The sequence below is a fragment of the Megascapheus bottae genome, chromosome 15 (genome assembly GCF_031878675.1).
Source record: "Megascapheus bottae isolate mThoBot1 chromosome 15, mThoBot2.hap1, whole genome shotgun sequence".
In the NCBI taxonomy this organism is placed as follows: Eukaryota; Metazoa; Chordata; class Mammalia; order Rodentia; family Geomyidae; genus Megascapheus; species Megascapheus bottae.
In genome coordinates this window covers 50033661-50050055 of record NC_143523.1, presented here as the reverse complement: position 1 = coordinate 50050055, position 16395 = coordinate 50033661, and the positions used below count along the sequence as shown (strand labels likewise).

Below are 16395 nucleotides of genomic sequence, written 5' to 3'. Positions count from 1 at the left end.
GTTTTCTTTTCTTTTCTTTCTTCTTGAACACGATCTGGGCACCGTCCCTGAGTTCTTTTGCTCAAAGCTAGCCTTCTCCCACTTAAGCCACAGCATTATTTCTGGTTTTCTGGTGGTTAATTGGAGAGAAGTGTCTCAAGGACTTCCCTGATCAAGCTGACTTCGAACCATAATCCTTAGATCTCAGCCTCTTGAGTTGCTAGAATCACAGGTGTTAGCCACTGGCACCCAGTTTCCTTTTCTATGAAATGATTCACTTTCCCAGGACCTCCACTCTCTTCCTGCTTCTCTCCTCTCTGTCTCTGTCTCTGTCTGTCTGTCTGTCTGTCTGTCTGTCTGTCTGTCTCTCTCCCTCCTCACCTCTCATTCTCTCTCAGTGTCTCTTTTGTGCCAGTTTTAGGGCTTGAACTCAGAGCCTTGGTGATGTCCCTCAAAGGTGGCACTCTGCCAACTTGACCCACACCTCTACTTCCAGCCTTTTGGTGGTTACGTGGAGATAAAGAGTCTCAATGACTTTCCTGCCTATGCTAACGCTGAACCATGATTTTCAGAGCCACCAGCGCCTGCCTTTTTCTCTTCCATCAGTGAACAGTTGGAAGTCAGGGGCAGGGAGCTTAGCTCTGGGGAGGCAGCAGAAGGAGAATCATCGTGTTAAGTGGTTCCTGCATGGACCACCTGGCTCAGAGCCCAGAGAGGGCATGACACTGGCTCACAGTCACAGAACAGGGAAGTGCCTCTGGCACTCAGAGGCAGACATGGAGGGTAGATACCAGTATAATGTTGGCCTTTGCCTACCATCTTTCTCCCTCAGCCCCCACCAGCCTCCCTCTCATGACTCCAGCACCTTCTGCTCAGCCTGTCCTGTCTTCACCCCAGGGCCCAACCCACCTGCTTAATGCACTGCAGCCGGTCGTTGGTCTGCTGGATGTGTCTGTCCATAGAATTCATTCTGGCCGTTTCGCTGGGTTCTACCCGAGAGCCATGAACGTCCAGCCTGCAAGAAGACGACACCCAGTGTCAGTGCTGGCATCGGATCTGTCCACCTCTCAGTCTCCAGGGCCCTTTCCACCAGGGCCTCTGCCCACCTCAGGCACCCCGGCTGCCCTCCCTCTCCAGGGCTGAGCGGGCACAGCTGGCCCTGGAAAGCAAACGGGATCCCAAGGGGCTCTCTGTGTGCTTGGGTGTGCGTGTGCACTTGCTCATTAGCACCACCCCCTTTTCCTGTGCCATTCCTGGGGTTTGAACTCAGGGCCTGGGTGCTGTCCCTAAGCTTATTTTCCTAGTGCTCTACCACTTGATCCACACTTCCCCTTCTGACTTTTGCTGGTTAATTGGGGATAAAAATCTTATGGAATTTCCTGCCCAGCCTGGCTTCAAACCACGATGCTCAGATCTCAGCCCCTTGAGTAGCTAGGATGACAAGCATGTGGCACGGGTGCCTGGCAGAGCACCACACCGAGGCTTAGGAAGAGGAAGACAGCTGCCAGGGCAGGGTCGTCACTCTTCTCCTGCCACACTACTCTGCCACCACTGACCCACTGAAGGGGCCCAGTGGAAGGATGGAGTCTGCAGCCGCTACTCCACTCTTTGAAGAGGCTGTGAGGTCTCGGGGTTACAAGAGAAGACTGAGGTTCTCATTCAAAGGGTGAGGGCGAGGAGGAGCTGGCTGGCTGTTTTCCTGCCTATCCCTTGGCCTCCACATTGAGCACCCTATCAAGGGAGCGTTGGCATTGCCTGGCTTCAGCCGTGCGAGAAAGGCAGTGCCACAGGTGCCTTTCCCAGCTTATCCTACAAAAGCAAGCTCCAAACCTACCATGCCTGCTGCTTCTTTATTTTTAAAGCATTAACACAAAGCCAGGTGCCAATGGTTAGCTTCTGTAATCCTAGCTACTCAGAAGGCTGAGATCCGAGGATCATGGTTCAAAGCCCAGGCAGGAAAGTCTGTGAGTCACTTATCTCCACTAAAAAAAAAAAAAAGCCAGAAGTAGCATTGTGGCTCAAGTGTTAGTGCTAGGCTAGCCTTGCCCAAAAGAAGCTTAGAGAGAGCACCCAGGACCTGAGTTCAAGCCTCAGGACAATCACCATGAAAATCAAAATGATAGCTTTCTATTATTATAGTTGTTGTTGGAGCTAGGGCTTGAACTTTGGGCCTAGGCATTGTCCCTGGGCTGCTTTTGCTCAAGACTAGCACTCTACTACTTAAGCCACAGTGCCACTTCTGGCTTTTTATCCTGGTTAGTTGGAGATAAAAGCCCCATGGACTTCCTTGCTTGGGCTGGCTTTGAACCATGGTTCCCAGATCCCAGCCTCCTGAGTAGTTAGGATTACAGGCATGAGCTACTGGCACCCAGCTTGTATTGTTATTTATTTATTTTTTTTGCCAGTCCTGGCCTTGAGCTCAGGGCCTGACCACTGTCCTTGGACTTTCTCAAGGCTAGAGCTCTACCAATTGAACTTCAGCCCCTCTTCTGGCTTTTTTCTATGTATGTGGTACCGAGGAATCGAACCCGGGTCTTCGTGCACTCTACTGCTAGGTCAAACTCCTGGCCCCATGTATTGTTATCTTTAAGTAGTTGTGCAAGGGGGGTTACAATTCAGCCTGTCAATGTATGAGTATAATTTATTTTGACCAATGTCATTTCTTAATGTTGCCATCCTATTTATACTGTCTGGTATTTACTTGTTTTCCTTAATAGAGTCCAAAGAATACCAAAATATATTGTAGCAGTGTATGATAAACAACATACATATACACCTCTGTATGCAGAGGGAATCATGTATGCGTACTTATGTATGCCCAAAGTGTGTTCCCATTCGAAACAGAGTCCTTCCATTTTTAACAGCTGTATAACATTCGAAAACACAAGGAACACTGGAAAGCTGACTCTCTGCTGTCCACTTACCTGAGCCCAGCCTATGCTCCCCTTCCATGGGGGAGGCTCACACACCCGCTCAGTGAGAGGGGGCCTCAAGCTTCTTGATGCAGCAACAGTCAACACACGCATGCATCTTAAAAGCACACTCTTCCAATGGGAGAGGGCTGGGGCTGTGCACATTTGTATTTTTGATGCTCATTACGTTGGAACCCTTGTGAGAGAAGGCAAAGGTGGGGTTGCGCCCCATATTTATTTCCTCCCCCTCATCCTGTTGAGCATCTCTCCACCCACCGCGCTCGCCACCTATCACACATTTACACTCCGCCAGCACCCGTGTGTCCACCTGTCCACCATGGACCAGAGCCACAAGCTACTGTGCAGAGACCTGTGTGAGACGACAGGCTGGTGCCTGCATTCGCACTCCTGGCAGGGTCGCCTACTGAGGTCCTCTTGAGCCTATTCAGGTGCCAGTCCAGATCCTGGGCACAGACAGACCCTGTTAATCTCCCATTTTGTAGAAGAGAGAACAGGCTCAGGGTTTCTAGTCAGTGGGGAAAGAGCCATCTCCAGGATCCCAGCTTCCCTATGACCTGTTGAACAGGTCTTGTGGAGGGACGGTGGGAACCCTGCTGAGGCAGTTGTGGGGTTGCAGGTGTATGGGGGGCAGTTTAGGTCCTCTTACGATTCCAGAGTACCCCTAGGCAGGGCCTGAGTTCACCTGAGGTGCTTAGGCCAGCACTCAGGTGGCATAGGCTCCCAGTGCCCTGGCCTCCCCCAGGGAAGTAGCCAGCACCCTACTTCCTGTTTCCAGGCCCTATTGGAGCCCAAAGCTCCCTGCAGGGAGCTGCAGAGGTTCAGCCCACCCAGTCATAATGGTGCCTGCCAGGATCCCAGTGATGGCTGCAGTGGCACAGGCCAAGGACAGCCAGACAGAATGACACCCAGCTAAAGGAGCCTATTAAGCCAAGCCTGGATCATTTGAGTGACTAAGTGAGCCCAATGAGAAACCCCAGCACAAAGAAACCCCAGCCCCCTGGGGAAGCACCCACCAGCAGCAGCCCACCATGACAAAGGACCTGCAGCAGCCAAAGGGGCCAGCAGGGGGCGCTGTTGGCAAGCCTCAACACCTAGAGGACCAGAAAGCTGCCCGGTGGGGATTGGGGTCCCTTCTGTACTCAGCCAAAGGAGCACTGGGTTCTCCAAGGCTGGATGACACAGTTCAGGTACCTCTGGGTTTAGGCCTCATCTGTAGGAGAGGATGGCATGAAGGGAAAATTAGGGGTCTTCTCAAGCAGAGGCTTCTGCTCAGAGGCTTCTCTAAGTAGAGCCTTCCAGGATGGAAATGCATTTATTAGGGGGTCTGAGACCTGGGCTGGGGCTGGAGAAATGCTTGTTTGATGACCAATAGTTTCCATAGTCTTGGGGTGAGGGTGTTCAACCCACAGAGGAAAGTTCCAGTTCCTGAACTTAGCTCTCCTCATCTGGTGACTTCGGGGCTTTTCTTTCCTGGTCTCCCTTTAGTGAGCCAAGAGGTAAGCTAGCTCTGTCCAAGACCCAGGAGGGTGCATGGGCAAGCCTTCTGCAGGCCATGATTAAAGAGAATTAGCTTCTGGAGCCAAAGGGTCTTGGTACCAACGACAAAGGTGCTTTGAGGCTCCTTTACTCTAACAGTCCAGCTGGTTTTATTTTTTGCGGAGGTGGGGGGGGGATCCCAGGCCACAGGGGTCAGTCCAAGGTTATTTTGAACATCTGGGTCGAATCCAGTGGGGGTGGGGTGGGGTGAGTAGACAGCTGGCAGAAGATATCACAAATCACAGGGAAAATCCTGTGTTGTTTCATCAGTTCAGGCAAGCCTCAGCCTAACTTGTGACCCTTCTGCTTCAGCTTCCCGAGTGCTGGGGTTACAGGTATCTGGTACCACATCCAACTGAGATGACATTTCTAAAGTGCTAAGTGGTGGGAAATCGGGATTATTAACACCAGGAATGGATTCCTCTGAATGGCTAAAGGTCCCAGGTAGGGAGAAAGGAGGGACGGGTTGAAGGAGATGTAAGCAGTGGAGCTTTGAAGATGCAGACTGGTTGGGTACCATACATAGCGAATTTTCGTTCCTTCCTTCCTTCCTTCATTCCTTCCTTCCTTCCTTCTTTCCTTTCTTCCTTCCTGTACAGGGCTTCAGACTTGATAGGCTGGTTACTCTACCACTTGATCCATGACTCCAGTCCTGTGTTTTGCTGGTTATTTGGGAGATGGCATTTCATGGACTTTTCTTTCCTTGCTGACCTCAAACTACAATTTCCTAGATCCCAGTTTCCTAAATAGCTAGGATTATAGGCATGAGCTGCCAATGCCCTGTCTTGCTAAGTATTATCTGAATCTTTAAAAGGAGAAATGACATGAATTGCCCTAAGACATGCAGCCAGGAAATTCTGCTTTTCTAAGTAGCAACTATGTTCTTTTCCACTCCTCCAAGATGGGTGGGTGGCCAGAGTACCTTTGCTGTCAACACCTTGAGCCCCGACTGAAACCCACAAGATGTCCTCTTTATTCCATCTATCCTGCCCAAATCATTTTCTTTCCAGAGCTGTCTCAGTGTGCCTGAGCTCTGCACAATGGCTGGGGTCAGGGAAGTGGCAAACTCTTGGAGGCCAGCAGGGGTCGCCCTCCGCCGTGCGAGCACTGTACTGCTCAGCTCAGCTCAGCTCAGCTCAGCTCAGCTCAGCTCAGCTCTGCCGCCTCCACCTCCCCAAGGCTCCTTTAAGCTTTTACAAGTCCTCACGAATCCTTCCTGGCTGTAGTTTCAGCTCACAGCCAGGCCTGGGCTTCTTCCTGCTGCTCATCTGCCAGGGGATGGGGGGGCAGGATCAGTCAGGAGATCTCCCCCTTCCATTCCTCAAGGGGTTTTGGCCTTGCTACCTGCTACCCAATTTCTCTTGTCTGAGCAGTTAGGCTGCCATGTAAAGCTAGGATAAGTGACTGAGCCTCAGTGTCCCTCTCTAGACTAGACAGCCCATCAAGCCTCAGGGGAGGTCTATGTCAGATCCTCTGGTTGTTTGGAAAACTCCATGTAAGCAGGAGTAGAGCTTTATAAACTCCAAGTTTGTTCCAAGGCAGGTCCTGTGGAGCCAGCAGTCTGGAAAACAAGAGAGATCTCTTCTACAGAGGAATGGGGGGGGCTGGACACTGCTCTCCCCTGCCAAGAAAGGTAGTCAAAGCTACCTTTCCTCCAGCCTTATGCTGAACTGAAGTGTACTTGGGGGAGGGAGGACTCTCCCTTCATGAGGGGAGGGAGGCCGAGGAAGAAGGCTAAAACTTCTAGCTGTTCTAAGTAAGGGTATGCCAAAACTGGAGGCGACAAATGGTCCTTGGCAGGTTCCCCGCGGGGTACAGAGGCAGGGGCTCTGCCATTTCAGTCATGCCTCCAGCTCTGCATTTTTGCAGGTTATTTTGGAGATGGAGTCTCATGGGTTCTTGTGCCCTTGCTGACCTCGAATGATGATCCTCCATATCTCGGCCTCCTGAGTAGCTAGGCTCACTGCCTGCACCAGGAACAGATAAAGCCACACAGGCAGCCCCTTGGGCTGTGTGAATAGTGGTGTGTTTCTTATCGTTCAGGTTGAACTGTTCATCTGCACACCTGACCTCCCCCTCCCCCCCGCCCCACATACACACATCCAGGAAGAGGCCTTTGCACACTGCAATGTGCAGGCCATGTTTCCGTGCCACTCTGCATCACTTCAGAGCAGGTATGAGCACACACAGGCGGCCTGCTCGGATGCACTTGAACACACACATCTCATGACAGCTTGCACAGGCAAGTGGCAAGTCCCCAGGGGAGCTGTGTGAGCACCGGTGTGCAGAAATGATTCAATCACCACACGCGCCGCACGCATCTGCAGTTTGGGTCCTCTAGGGAGAGCAGGGCCAGCGTGGCAGCCTCTGTCTGCTGCTAGGGGATGCTCTTGGCAGGGAGCAGGGGATGCATCCTGTCTGACTCCTTCACCAGAACTGGGCTTCGGAGGGGGATAGACCCTGTAGGTGCCAGGCTTGGCAGTAACTCGTCACCCGGCAGGTGCCAGCACTATCAGGGTCCTTCTTGGCTGCCCCTACCATGCATCACTCCCAGTCTCATGCCACACCGTCACCTGAGAGGCTGCTTGCTGAAGCCCAGAGCCAGCTCTGAACACCATGCCCCACTCTTTGTCTCTGACTATCCTTCAAGCCAGAATGTCCCGCCTTCCCATCCATCAAGGCCTGGAAAACTGTCACCCCCAGAACTGCCAATTCCATACTCCTATGCCCTTGGCATCCCTGTCACGCAGCCCCCAGCCTGGTGGCCTAGCTCAGTGGATGCTGCATGGATTTCCCCTTCCACTGAAGTGCCCAGCCCAGGCGTGGCATCCAGTTAGGTGGACATGGGATGGATGGCCTGATGACTAGAAGCACACTCATTGCAAGGCATGTATATGATCTAGAATGTCAGGAGCTGAGGGATAAATGACCCATGTGCAGAAAATCTTGGGACTGCAAGATGACAGCCACAGTTTCCAAGAAGTGTCTCCCTGTCACCTCACTTACGCTTCCCAAGTCTATTGTGGTATTCTAGTCTAGTGACAATGATCAAGGCTTTGAGAGGTCCAAGGATTTGCTCAAGGTCACAGTACCGAGAGGTGGTGGTGCTAAGATTTGAAGACTGGTCTGGTTGCAGAGCCCATGTTTTTGTGCATTATGCTCTCTTCAGGAACAAGGCTGGCATCCTGAGCTGTGAGGTAAAGTAGTGACTATTGTTGCTATGCTCATTGGGGTCCAGCCACAGGCCTGGCTGACTGGACAGCGGGGGACATAGGCCACAGTCTCTCTCGCATTGCTCTCAGTGGCCCTGACCTGGCTTTGCCTCAGGCTCCTGCTGCTAGTTCAAAGGCTCAGATGCCAGGAAAGGGGACAGGGAGCAGTTATTCAAGGGCCCTGGGGGACACGGGAAGGAGAGAGGCTGGAGACAGGCAGGGTCTTCTGAGCCCTATAGAAGGCTATAAACACCTCCCAGATATTCCTACAGATCTAGCTGTAGGCAGAGGAGCCCTTTCAACTGTCCCTTTACTACCTTTCCTTAAGGCTCAGAATCTACCCATCTGTCATTCAGAGGGAGCTCCAGACAGGGCAGAGCCAACAGCACCCCCCGCCCCCCCCCCCCCCGCGAGGGAGAGCCAGACAGAGCCCACAGGATCCCCAGGCCCAGAGACCACACCTCATTTCCTGCACCCAGGGGAGGCATGATGAATCCACCACTGCACTCTTCCCACGGAGTCCAGACATGTCCAGCCGATCCTCCATATACCCTTCTGCCCAGACACTCTTAAGTACCTGGAACCAGCACAGGAGCTGAAGACTTCTAGGTGATCTCCCCTGGAAAAGCCCAGAGAGGCAGATACTCGATTCCTGACTATGCTCTGTCTCCAAACTGGGGGTCAGAGCCCAGGCTTCTTCCCACCCCCCTTCTATCTAAAGGAGAGCCCCAGGGCTGAACCACTAGGTGAACTAATGCTTCAAGCAAACTCATACCGCAGTGTCACAGCAGTCTGTCCCATTCTGTTCTGCACATGAGAAATCAGGCATAAGAAATCTAAGGCATGGATGAGGAATTATCCTGGGCAAAAGCCAACCAGAAGGGAGCTATTGACATGAGGTATGAGTGTCAGACGAACACAAACCAACCAAGCAGAAACCATCCTCATGGCTTATATCCAGAAGGGATCTGGGGATTTGCTCAAACACATCCTAATAGTTACACCAAGAGGAAGCAGGGTGAGGCTACGTATGGAGCAGAGCCATGAAGGTTCCAGTTTTAAGATTCCTTAACTTCTCTGAGCTTCCTTAGCTTTCTCTTACCTTCTAACCCATCCAGGCCAACCTGCAATCAGGCCACAGATAGCTCCCACAGAGTTCTTTGGAGAACAGCTAGCACCCCAGAGTAGGGGTGAGACTGGGTGTTTATAGGTCAAGGGTGATGAGGATATGCGCTCCATGCCCATTAAAATCAGTGGGGATTTGCTGTTTGGTCCCTAGGTTGCTAGGTATAGATTCTCCCTCTCCTTGGATGTGAGGCCCTGCTGTGCTGAGGCTTTCTCCAGCTCCCTCTCTTTGCAGAAAGCCCTTGACACTGGAGTGCATCTAGCAGGATCTGGCAAGGTCATGCTGCTCTGCGGACTGTCCTATGTCAGCAGTCCTGCAGGAACAAGTTGGGTTCCCTCCGGTCACAGAAGTGCTTCAGTCTTGAAAGCTCTCTAGTGTTCTAACCTTGTTCATCATCTTCTTGCCATCCCTGCTCAGGTGGCTTGAAGATTTTTAAGATTTTTCAGTCAAAATGAGCACTCGAGGGCCAGGAGTGTAGTCTAGTGGTAGAGAGCTCACCTAGCATGCACGAAGCCCTGGGTTCTATTCCTTGGTACCACATACACAGAAAAGGCTGGAAGTGGTGCTGTGGCTCAAGTGGCAGAGCCCTAGACTTGAGCAAAAAGTGTCTAAGGACAGTGCCCAGACCCTGAGTTCAAGCCCCCGGAATGGCAAAACAAAACAGCACTCTAGTTTTTTTGTCGGTACCACTGTTGGGGCTTGAACTCACGTCCTGAGAGCTGTCCCTTAGCATTTTTGCTCAAGACTCATGCTCTATCACTTGAACATCAGCTCTTCTTCTGGAGGTAAAAGTCTCATGAACTTTCCTGACTCGGCTGGCTCTGAACCATGATCCTCAGATCTCAGTCTCCTGAGTAGCTAGGATTATAGACATGAGCCACTGGTGCCCTGCTAAATTACTTTTTAAACTTAACGTTGTAGACTTGACAGTAACATTGTGGAGAGACATTCTGTGGATGGAGGGTGAGCAAGGGGCTCCCCTCACCCTTCCTCATCTGGGCACCTTTGAGAACCCTGCAGTGAGCCTGCCCAGAGCTGAGCAGCTGGAGTTGACAGGGAGGCAGGGGCTGGCCCGAACGCTAGGTTGGAGAGTTGGAAAGACTGTTCTCAAGACAAAGACCAGTCATGGAAAGTTCCAGCAGGGACAGAGTTGAAGGTCTGGGACATGTGAGCAACTCCTGAGCAAGGGCCTGCATGCCCACAGGAAGTCTGTTCAGGTTGGCAGAATCTCTAAGGGAGAGGGAGTTAGGGAAGGGTCACTGCCAGGGAGGCAGGAACCAAGATCTGTGCAGCAGAATTCATGTCCCTGCAGAGCTCCACGCTAGGACTGCAGCCCCGTCAGGAGAAACCTTCCCGATGTCCACCAAAATTCACTCGCTGGCTGGGCACAACCTTAAACATCCACATCTTGAAGCCAATGGACCACCAAACAGCTTTCTCAAGGAACATGCTGCGTGCATGCGTGCGTGTGTGCACACACACGTGCCCATGGGTCCACATGTGCATGTGTGTATATTTGTCCTAGGGTTCAAATTCAAGGCCTGGGCATTGTGTCTGAGCTTTTTTACTCAAAGCTAGCACTCTACCACTTGTGTCATCACTCCACTTCTAGCTTTTTTGGTGGTTAATTGGAGAAGAGTCTTTCCTGCTTGGGCTGTCTTTAACTTGCAACCCTCAAGATCTGAGTAGCTAGGAATTATAGGCATGAGCCACTGGTGCCAGGCAAGGAACATGTTCTAAAATTCCAGAGAAAGACTGATCTAAGAGGGTTGTGGATGCTGGGGACACCTCCCACCCCCAAGAGCAGAGCCAAGGGGAGGGGTGTCCCCACAAAGATGTGGTCAGACCCCAGGCTGCTTCTGAGAAGAGAACCCATAAGAAGAGTGGAGTACTAGATCCTGATTCCACTGCTCTGTCTGGCTTTCTAGAGTCCAATCCTCAGAGAAACCTAGCCAGCCAGAACTCGCTAGAAGCCCTACGCCCCTCCCCCAAGAGGGCTGGTCCAGGTTGGCTACTTCCTGGAAGGGGAAAGGCCTGAGACTGCAAGCTGATCCCTTGCTCCCCCTATCCAGGTAAGGGGCTCAGTGGCCAGGGATACAGAGTGAGGAGGTCCAGGTAGCCTGACCTGCCAGGGGCTATCTCGTGAGGCTATGGGGTGGGTAGCCCCCCACCCCCAGCCACTCTGAAACCCCTGTTGACAGTTCTGAGCAATAAAGAAAACAATGAAATCCTTCCATACCCTACTAATGCCAGGCCCACTTTTGGTTTTTTATGAGAATTATAACAATATAGCCAAAGGAGAACCATTAATACCATCTATAGGAAGGAAAACAAAGACTGAAAAGTCATGAAGGAATCTAAATTCTGCCCGGGATTAGAAGATGGTTAAGTCTGAGATTGGAATCCAAGGTTTCTCAGACATCAAAGGCCAGTCAGTAGCTGTCCTGAAGCCCAGCTATCATTTGGTGGATACAGGATGGGAGAACTGTAGCAGGAATCCAACCCGGGGGGCACAGGGACACGCTGAGAGCCTCTCTGTCCTGGGGGACCCCAAGTTAACCAGCCAACCAGCACACAGCACTGCACGCACAGTCAACCTCTCTGGGTCTGGTTCCTCAGCTCTCTAAAGATGGAGCTCATGGTGGCACTACTGTCTTCTCTCTGAACCCCGATACTCGGGGACAGACAGGTGTTCCCCATGTGGCAATCACTCATCACTACAACAAACCCCAAGTTCATCTTTCTACCTGAGGTTCTCTCCAACCCACTGAGATGGGCCTCACTTCTCAGATCTTAAGGCAAATGAGGCTGAGAGAAGTTATGTGATTTGTTCAGAGTCACACAGCTGGATAGGGGAGTTTTCTGGAACTAGAACCCAGTTTAATAGTACAGCAAATGACCTGCTCTGACCACTCGTGTGGTGAAAGGGAGGGTATTCTGCTTTGCCTAGCCCATACTGTCTGGTGACTGGGTATCTGCTCTCCTCAGATCTCTGGCCCGGAAAGGAGGTACTTGAGTGAGGTAATTTCTAGGGAATCTTGAAGATTAAACGTTCTGGTGGAAGCTGGGGGAAGATAGGATTGAACCACAAAGAACTTCGGAAAGGTTCCAGAGATGCAGGACGGATAAATTTCCCATCCAACCACTAGCTAGCCATGCCTGGCATATGGAGAGATGACAGAGGCAAAGCTAAAATGGGGGTACCCCAAGGAGAAAGAGGGATACAGTCAGACTCCAAGGGTCACAATCTAATAGAGAGAAGATCTTTTTTCTTTTGCATATAAAATCATCTGCCCCAGGTCCTTCTCACCAGGCTTGGTTGGTCATGCCAGGAAGGTAGCAGGAAGGTCTTTCTTTAGGAAGACCCTAAAGAGAAGGAGCTGGACCCCTCAACCTTCCATCTGCTTTTTAATGAACCGGCCCGACGACCTTCAGTGATTTCCAGCTTCCGCTGGCTCTTCTGAAAATTCCAAAGTGCTATTTCTGACCTGTGATTTACTATTGCTGTACGTCTCTATAAGCAGTGTTTTAGCTTAAGTGGCAGTTGCATATTAATTACAAAGTTAATTATGTGCTGTGTAATCATGCTGTAATTCATTAGTTTACTCTACACTCTGAGAGCTTCATGCTAATAGCAAGATCTGACAGGGATCAACAAGAAAGCTCCATTTGGCGATCCACAACAGGACTGAAAAGGCCTTGTGACCCCATGGAGACATGTCCCCGGGACCCCCTGTGACTGGGTCTGTGCCCTGCTTGGGGCTGAGGGGCTTCAGGTGGATGGAATCCTGGCTGTAGACAGCCTCAAGCCCATGCTGCCTGCAGCTGCATCTGCGGAGCTTGCTGGCAAATCCAGCTGGGTCTTGTTTGGAAGTCCAGGGACAGGAACAGAATTTGTTTAAAATTACTCACGGAACAGGGAGTCACTTTTAGGTGAAAAATTAACTGCTCAGATCACCAAAACAAAGTAGCCATGAGTGCAGAGCAGGACGTAAGCCAGAGACGGGGGGGGGGGGGGAATGGGGGGACCTCAGATCTCCAGCAGGGAGAGAGGTTGGGGTGGGGAGACCCAGGCTCCAAGGGTGAAGGGATTTGCTCGGGTTTAGACTCCCTCAAGTCTCTCCTGCCCCTCCTCTGCTGCACACTAAAACCATCCAGGGACTCCATGTGGAATGCACACCCCCTCCCTATTCTCCTCTGCCTTCTTTTTCGTCTCCTAGTTTTGGAGCCTGGCTGACAATCTCCATCTCCTCCTTAGAGAATCTAAGTCCAGCCACCTTGTCTGTAAACCAGGCGCGTAGAGACTCCCCTTCCCTGTGCAGCAGCCACACGAGAATGAGGGGCTCCTGTCCATACCATGTCCTCTCCAGTGTCATTCAAGGATATTCTCCCAAGGCCTAACGTGAAGATCAGGCTATTCTCTCCAGTCTGAGAATCGCTGTGATTTAAAAGTCAATGGGAACTGGTGGTTCATGACTGTAATCCTAGCTACCTCAGGAAACTGAGGTCTGAGGATGATGGTGCAAAGTCCTAGGAAACTCTGTAAGCCTCTAATCTCCAATTAAACACTGAATAAGCCAGAGTGGAGCTGTGGCTCAAGTGGTAGAGCACCAGCGTTGAACAACAACAACAAAAAAAAACAAAAAAACGAACGCGGGGTAGTGCCTAAGCCCTGAGTTCAAGCCCCACTACTAGCACACAAAAAAAGAAAAAATAAATCAAGTCAATGTGAGCAAAACCAGGTCTGTTCCCCACCACCCCTCCAGGCCCCGGAAAGCTGCAGGTCAGATTTCAGGCCCAGTTACAGGAGGGGATACTAAGGTTGAACCTCTCCCCCGGACATAGCGATCTGATGGCTGAGACCCTTACTTTCCAAATATAAACCTGCTTGTTTATTTTTGCTGACAGCTGAAAGAAAGAAAGAAAAAAGACGTGGAAGTCCTTTGCCTTCTGGCTCCAGTCAACAAGAGGAGAGAGAAAGACTTGGAGCCCCAGCTGGCATGGGAGGAAGATAAATAAGGAAGGGGGAAAAAACACAAAACAAAACAAAACATGTCCTTGTGCGACAGTGGAATGTTTTAAAAAGAGGTGAAAAATACAAGGTCAGGGACAGATTTCAGTTTTGTACAAATTTCAGCAGGCTCAGGAGGCAGGATGCTGTCGCCTTGGCAGTGCTTTTTGAGGGGTGTGTGTGGGGGAGATGGGATTCGAAGGGAACTCGTTTTGGAGGGAGAACAGGGAGGGACTGCATCTTCACAGCCAAAGCACTGTGGTTTCCTTTCCAGGGAACCCATCGGTTTCCCCGGCAACCATGAAGTCCCGCCCCCAAAGTTCTGATGAGAGACTGGACTTGGCCTGGGATGCTCTGGACAATTATCTATGACCAAAGCTTCACCATCACCACTGGGCAGTGAGCTGGGAGGGAGAGGTACAGAAAACGTCAGCTAGGCAAAATGATGAGGCCCCTCCCCCACCCCCTGCCCATCGCTGCCCTCCCCTGCCCCTACCCCAGACTTGTGCAAGCAACTACTCATCCTCAGATTCATTGCTTCCCAGGGCTTTATGTCTGAGCAGGTAAAAAATGCCAGAAACAGCTTAGAAGCAAGCTGGAAATTTGACAGCATCTGAGGAGCCCGGGAAGCTGTGAGGACACAGGGGTGAAACGTAGTGAGTCCAGCCAGGACCCAGCTTCCTGTACAGGATGCTTGGGTGCAAGGTTGGCAGGTTGGCAGGCTCTAGGGGACCTGAATCAGAGCAGGTCTGGTTCTTTCAAGTTATCTCTCTCCATTTACAATCTCCTCGATTTGCTCCTGGATTTAAAGCCTGTCTTCTCAGGGAAAAATATTGAAAGGTCTGGTCTGGAAAGATGCAGGCTGTGCATCAGATGTGTGTGTATGTGTGTGTGTGAGAGAGAAAGAGAGTCAGAGGAGCAATGAGTCAGGGAAGGGAGGAGAGGAGACAGAGGGGCGGGGGTGATGGCATTTGCACAACACTTACCCAGCCGCCACTGGGAGCCAGGCAAGTGCTCTATAGGCATTATCTCATTTAACTGTGCTCTCCAGCAGCCTGGAGAGGCAGGCACCACTAGTCCTCTAGCAGGGACTGGAAGGGTTAAGGGATCTGCCTAAGGCTGCCCCAGTACTTGCATGATACCCTGGTGAGTCACACCTGCTGTCTCCAAGGCTCATTCTTGTGCACCTACCTAGCACCACAGCACCAGAGACTGGGGGTGGGGGGGTGTGGAGAGACCAGTTGGGGCAGAAGGAACATGTGGCTTGCTGTTTGTTCCCAGGTGGCAAAGGAGACAGAGAGGTTCCTGGGATCCTGCATGCCACTCTCCTCCCCAGAGCCTTTCCTGTCTTCTAAACATTCTGCCTCCGTGTCCTCTCTTAGGAAGCCACCTGGGGGCTGTAAAACGGCCTCCATTCCTGAATCCCACCTGGAGGCAGGCTGCACCATGGTGGAGATGCCATGGGGCCTCATCATAGTCTCTGGTAAGCCCAGAACCCAGCCCATCCACAGCCAAGGGGCTGGAGGCTCTGTAAAGGTGCTCAAGTTCACAAGGGGCAGAGTATGCTCCTTACCCCGAGTACACTAATGTGTGTGTGTGTGTGTGTGTGTGTGTGTGTGTGTGTGTGTGTATATATATATATATATAATTTTACTGTTATTATTAAGGTGCTGTAGAGAGGAGTTACCATTTCCTAAGTCAGAAGATGAGTACAATTCTCTTTCAGAATACATTTCCCTCCCTTGCTTTTTTTTTTCTTTTTGGCTGGTTCTAGGGCTTGAACACAGGGCTTGGGCACTATCTCTGAGCCTCTCTGTGCTCAAAGTTAGTGTACTGCCATTTGAGCCACAGCACTCCTTCTAGCTTTTTTGAGTAGTTTATTGGAGGTAAGTGTCTCATGGGAACTTTTCTGCCCTAGCTGACCTTGAACCACAGTCCTAAGATCTCAACTTCCAGAGTAGCTGGAAATAAAGGTATTAGCTACCAGTGCCTGGCAAGAATACATTCTTAACTGAGGAGGTTGGTGTTGAGGACAGCCAAGCCCTCCTGAGCTCTTATGTATCCTGTACTACTTTGTGCACTCTGAATATTACTGTTATTATTGCTATTATTATTATTTATTATTAGTTTGAGCTCAGGGGTCACACTTGCTAGGAAAGCATTCTATCATGTGAGTGAAAGCTCTCTTTGTTTTCACCATTCTTCAGATAGTTTCAGGTTTTTGCCTGGGCTGGCCTGACCAAGATCTTCTTACTAATTTGTGCTTACCAAATAGCTATGATGAGAAACACATACCACCATACCCAGCTACTGGTTGACTGGGGTCTCTTGGACATTTTTGCCCAGGGCTGGCCTTAAACCAAGATCCTCCCAATCTCTGCCTCCCGGTTAGATAGGATTACACAGATAAGCCACTGTGCCTTGTTTACACATATTATCTTATTTTGTTCTTTAAAACAGACCTCCAGTACCACCCAAAACAAAATAAAACTAGGAAGACAGGAATCCATAGCTTACACCTGTCATCTTAACTGCTCAGGAAGCTAAAACCAGGCAGAAAATTCTTTGAGACTCCATCTCCCATTAACTAGCAAAAAT

At 50.9% G+C, this 16395-nt stretch overlaps 1 protein-coding gene across 1 annotated transcript in view; it reads right to left on the bottom strand.

Annotated features, from left to right (window-relative positions):
- The window catches only part of Zmiz1 (zinc finger MIZ-type containing 1), a 212724-nt gene that overhangs the window by 94731 nt on the left and 101598 nt on the right, over positions 1-16395 (bottom strand). Inside the window, exon 5 of the mRNA XM_090346671.1 lies at positions 889-994. Within this exon, the coding sequence (XP_090202797.1) occupies positions 889-948 (60 nt within the window). The 5' untranslated portion in view covers positions 949-994. The remainder of the gene's footprint in view (positions 1-888; positions 995-16395) is intronic.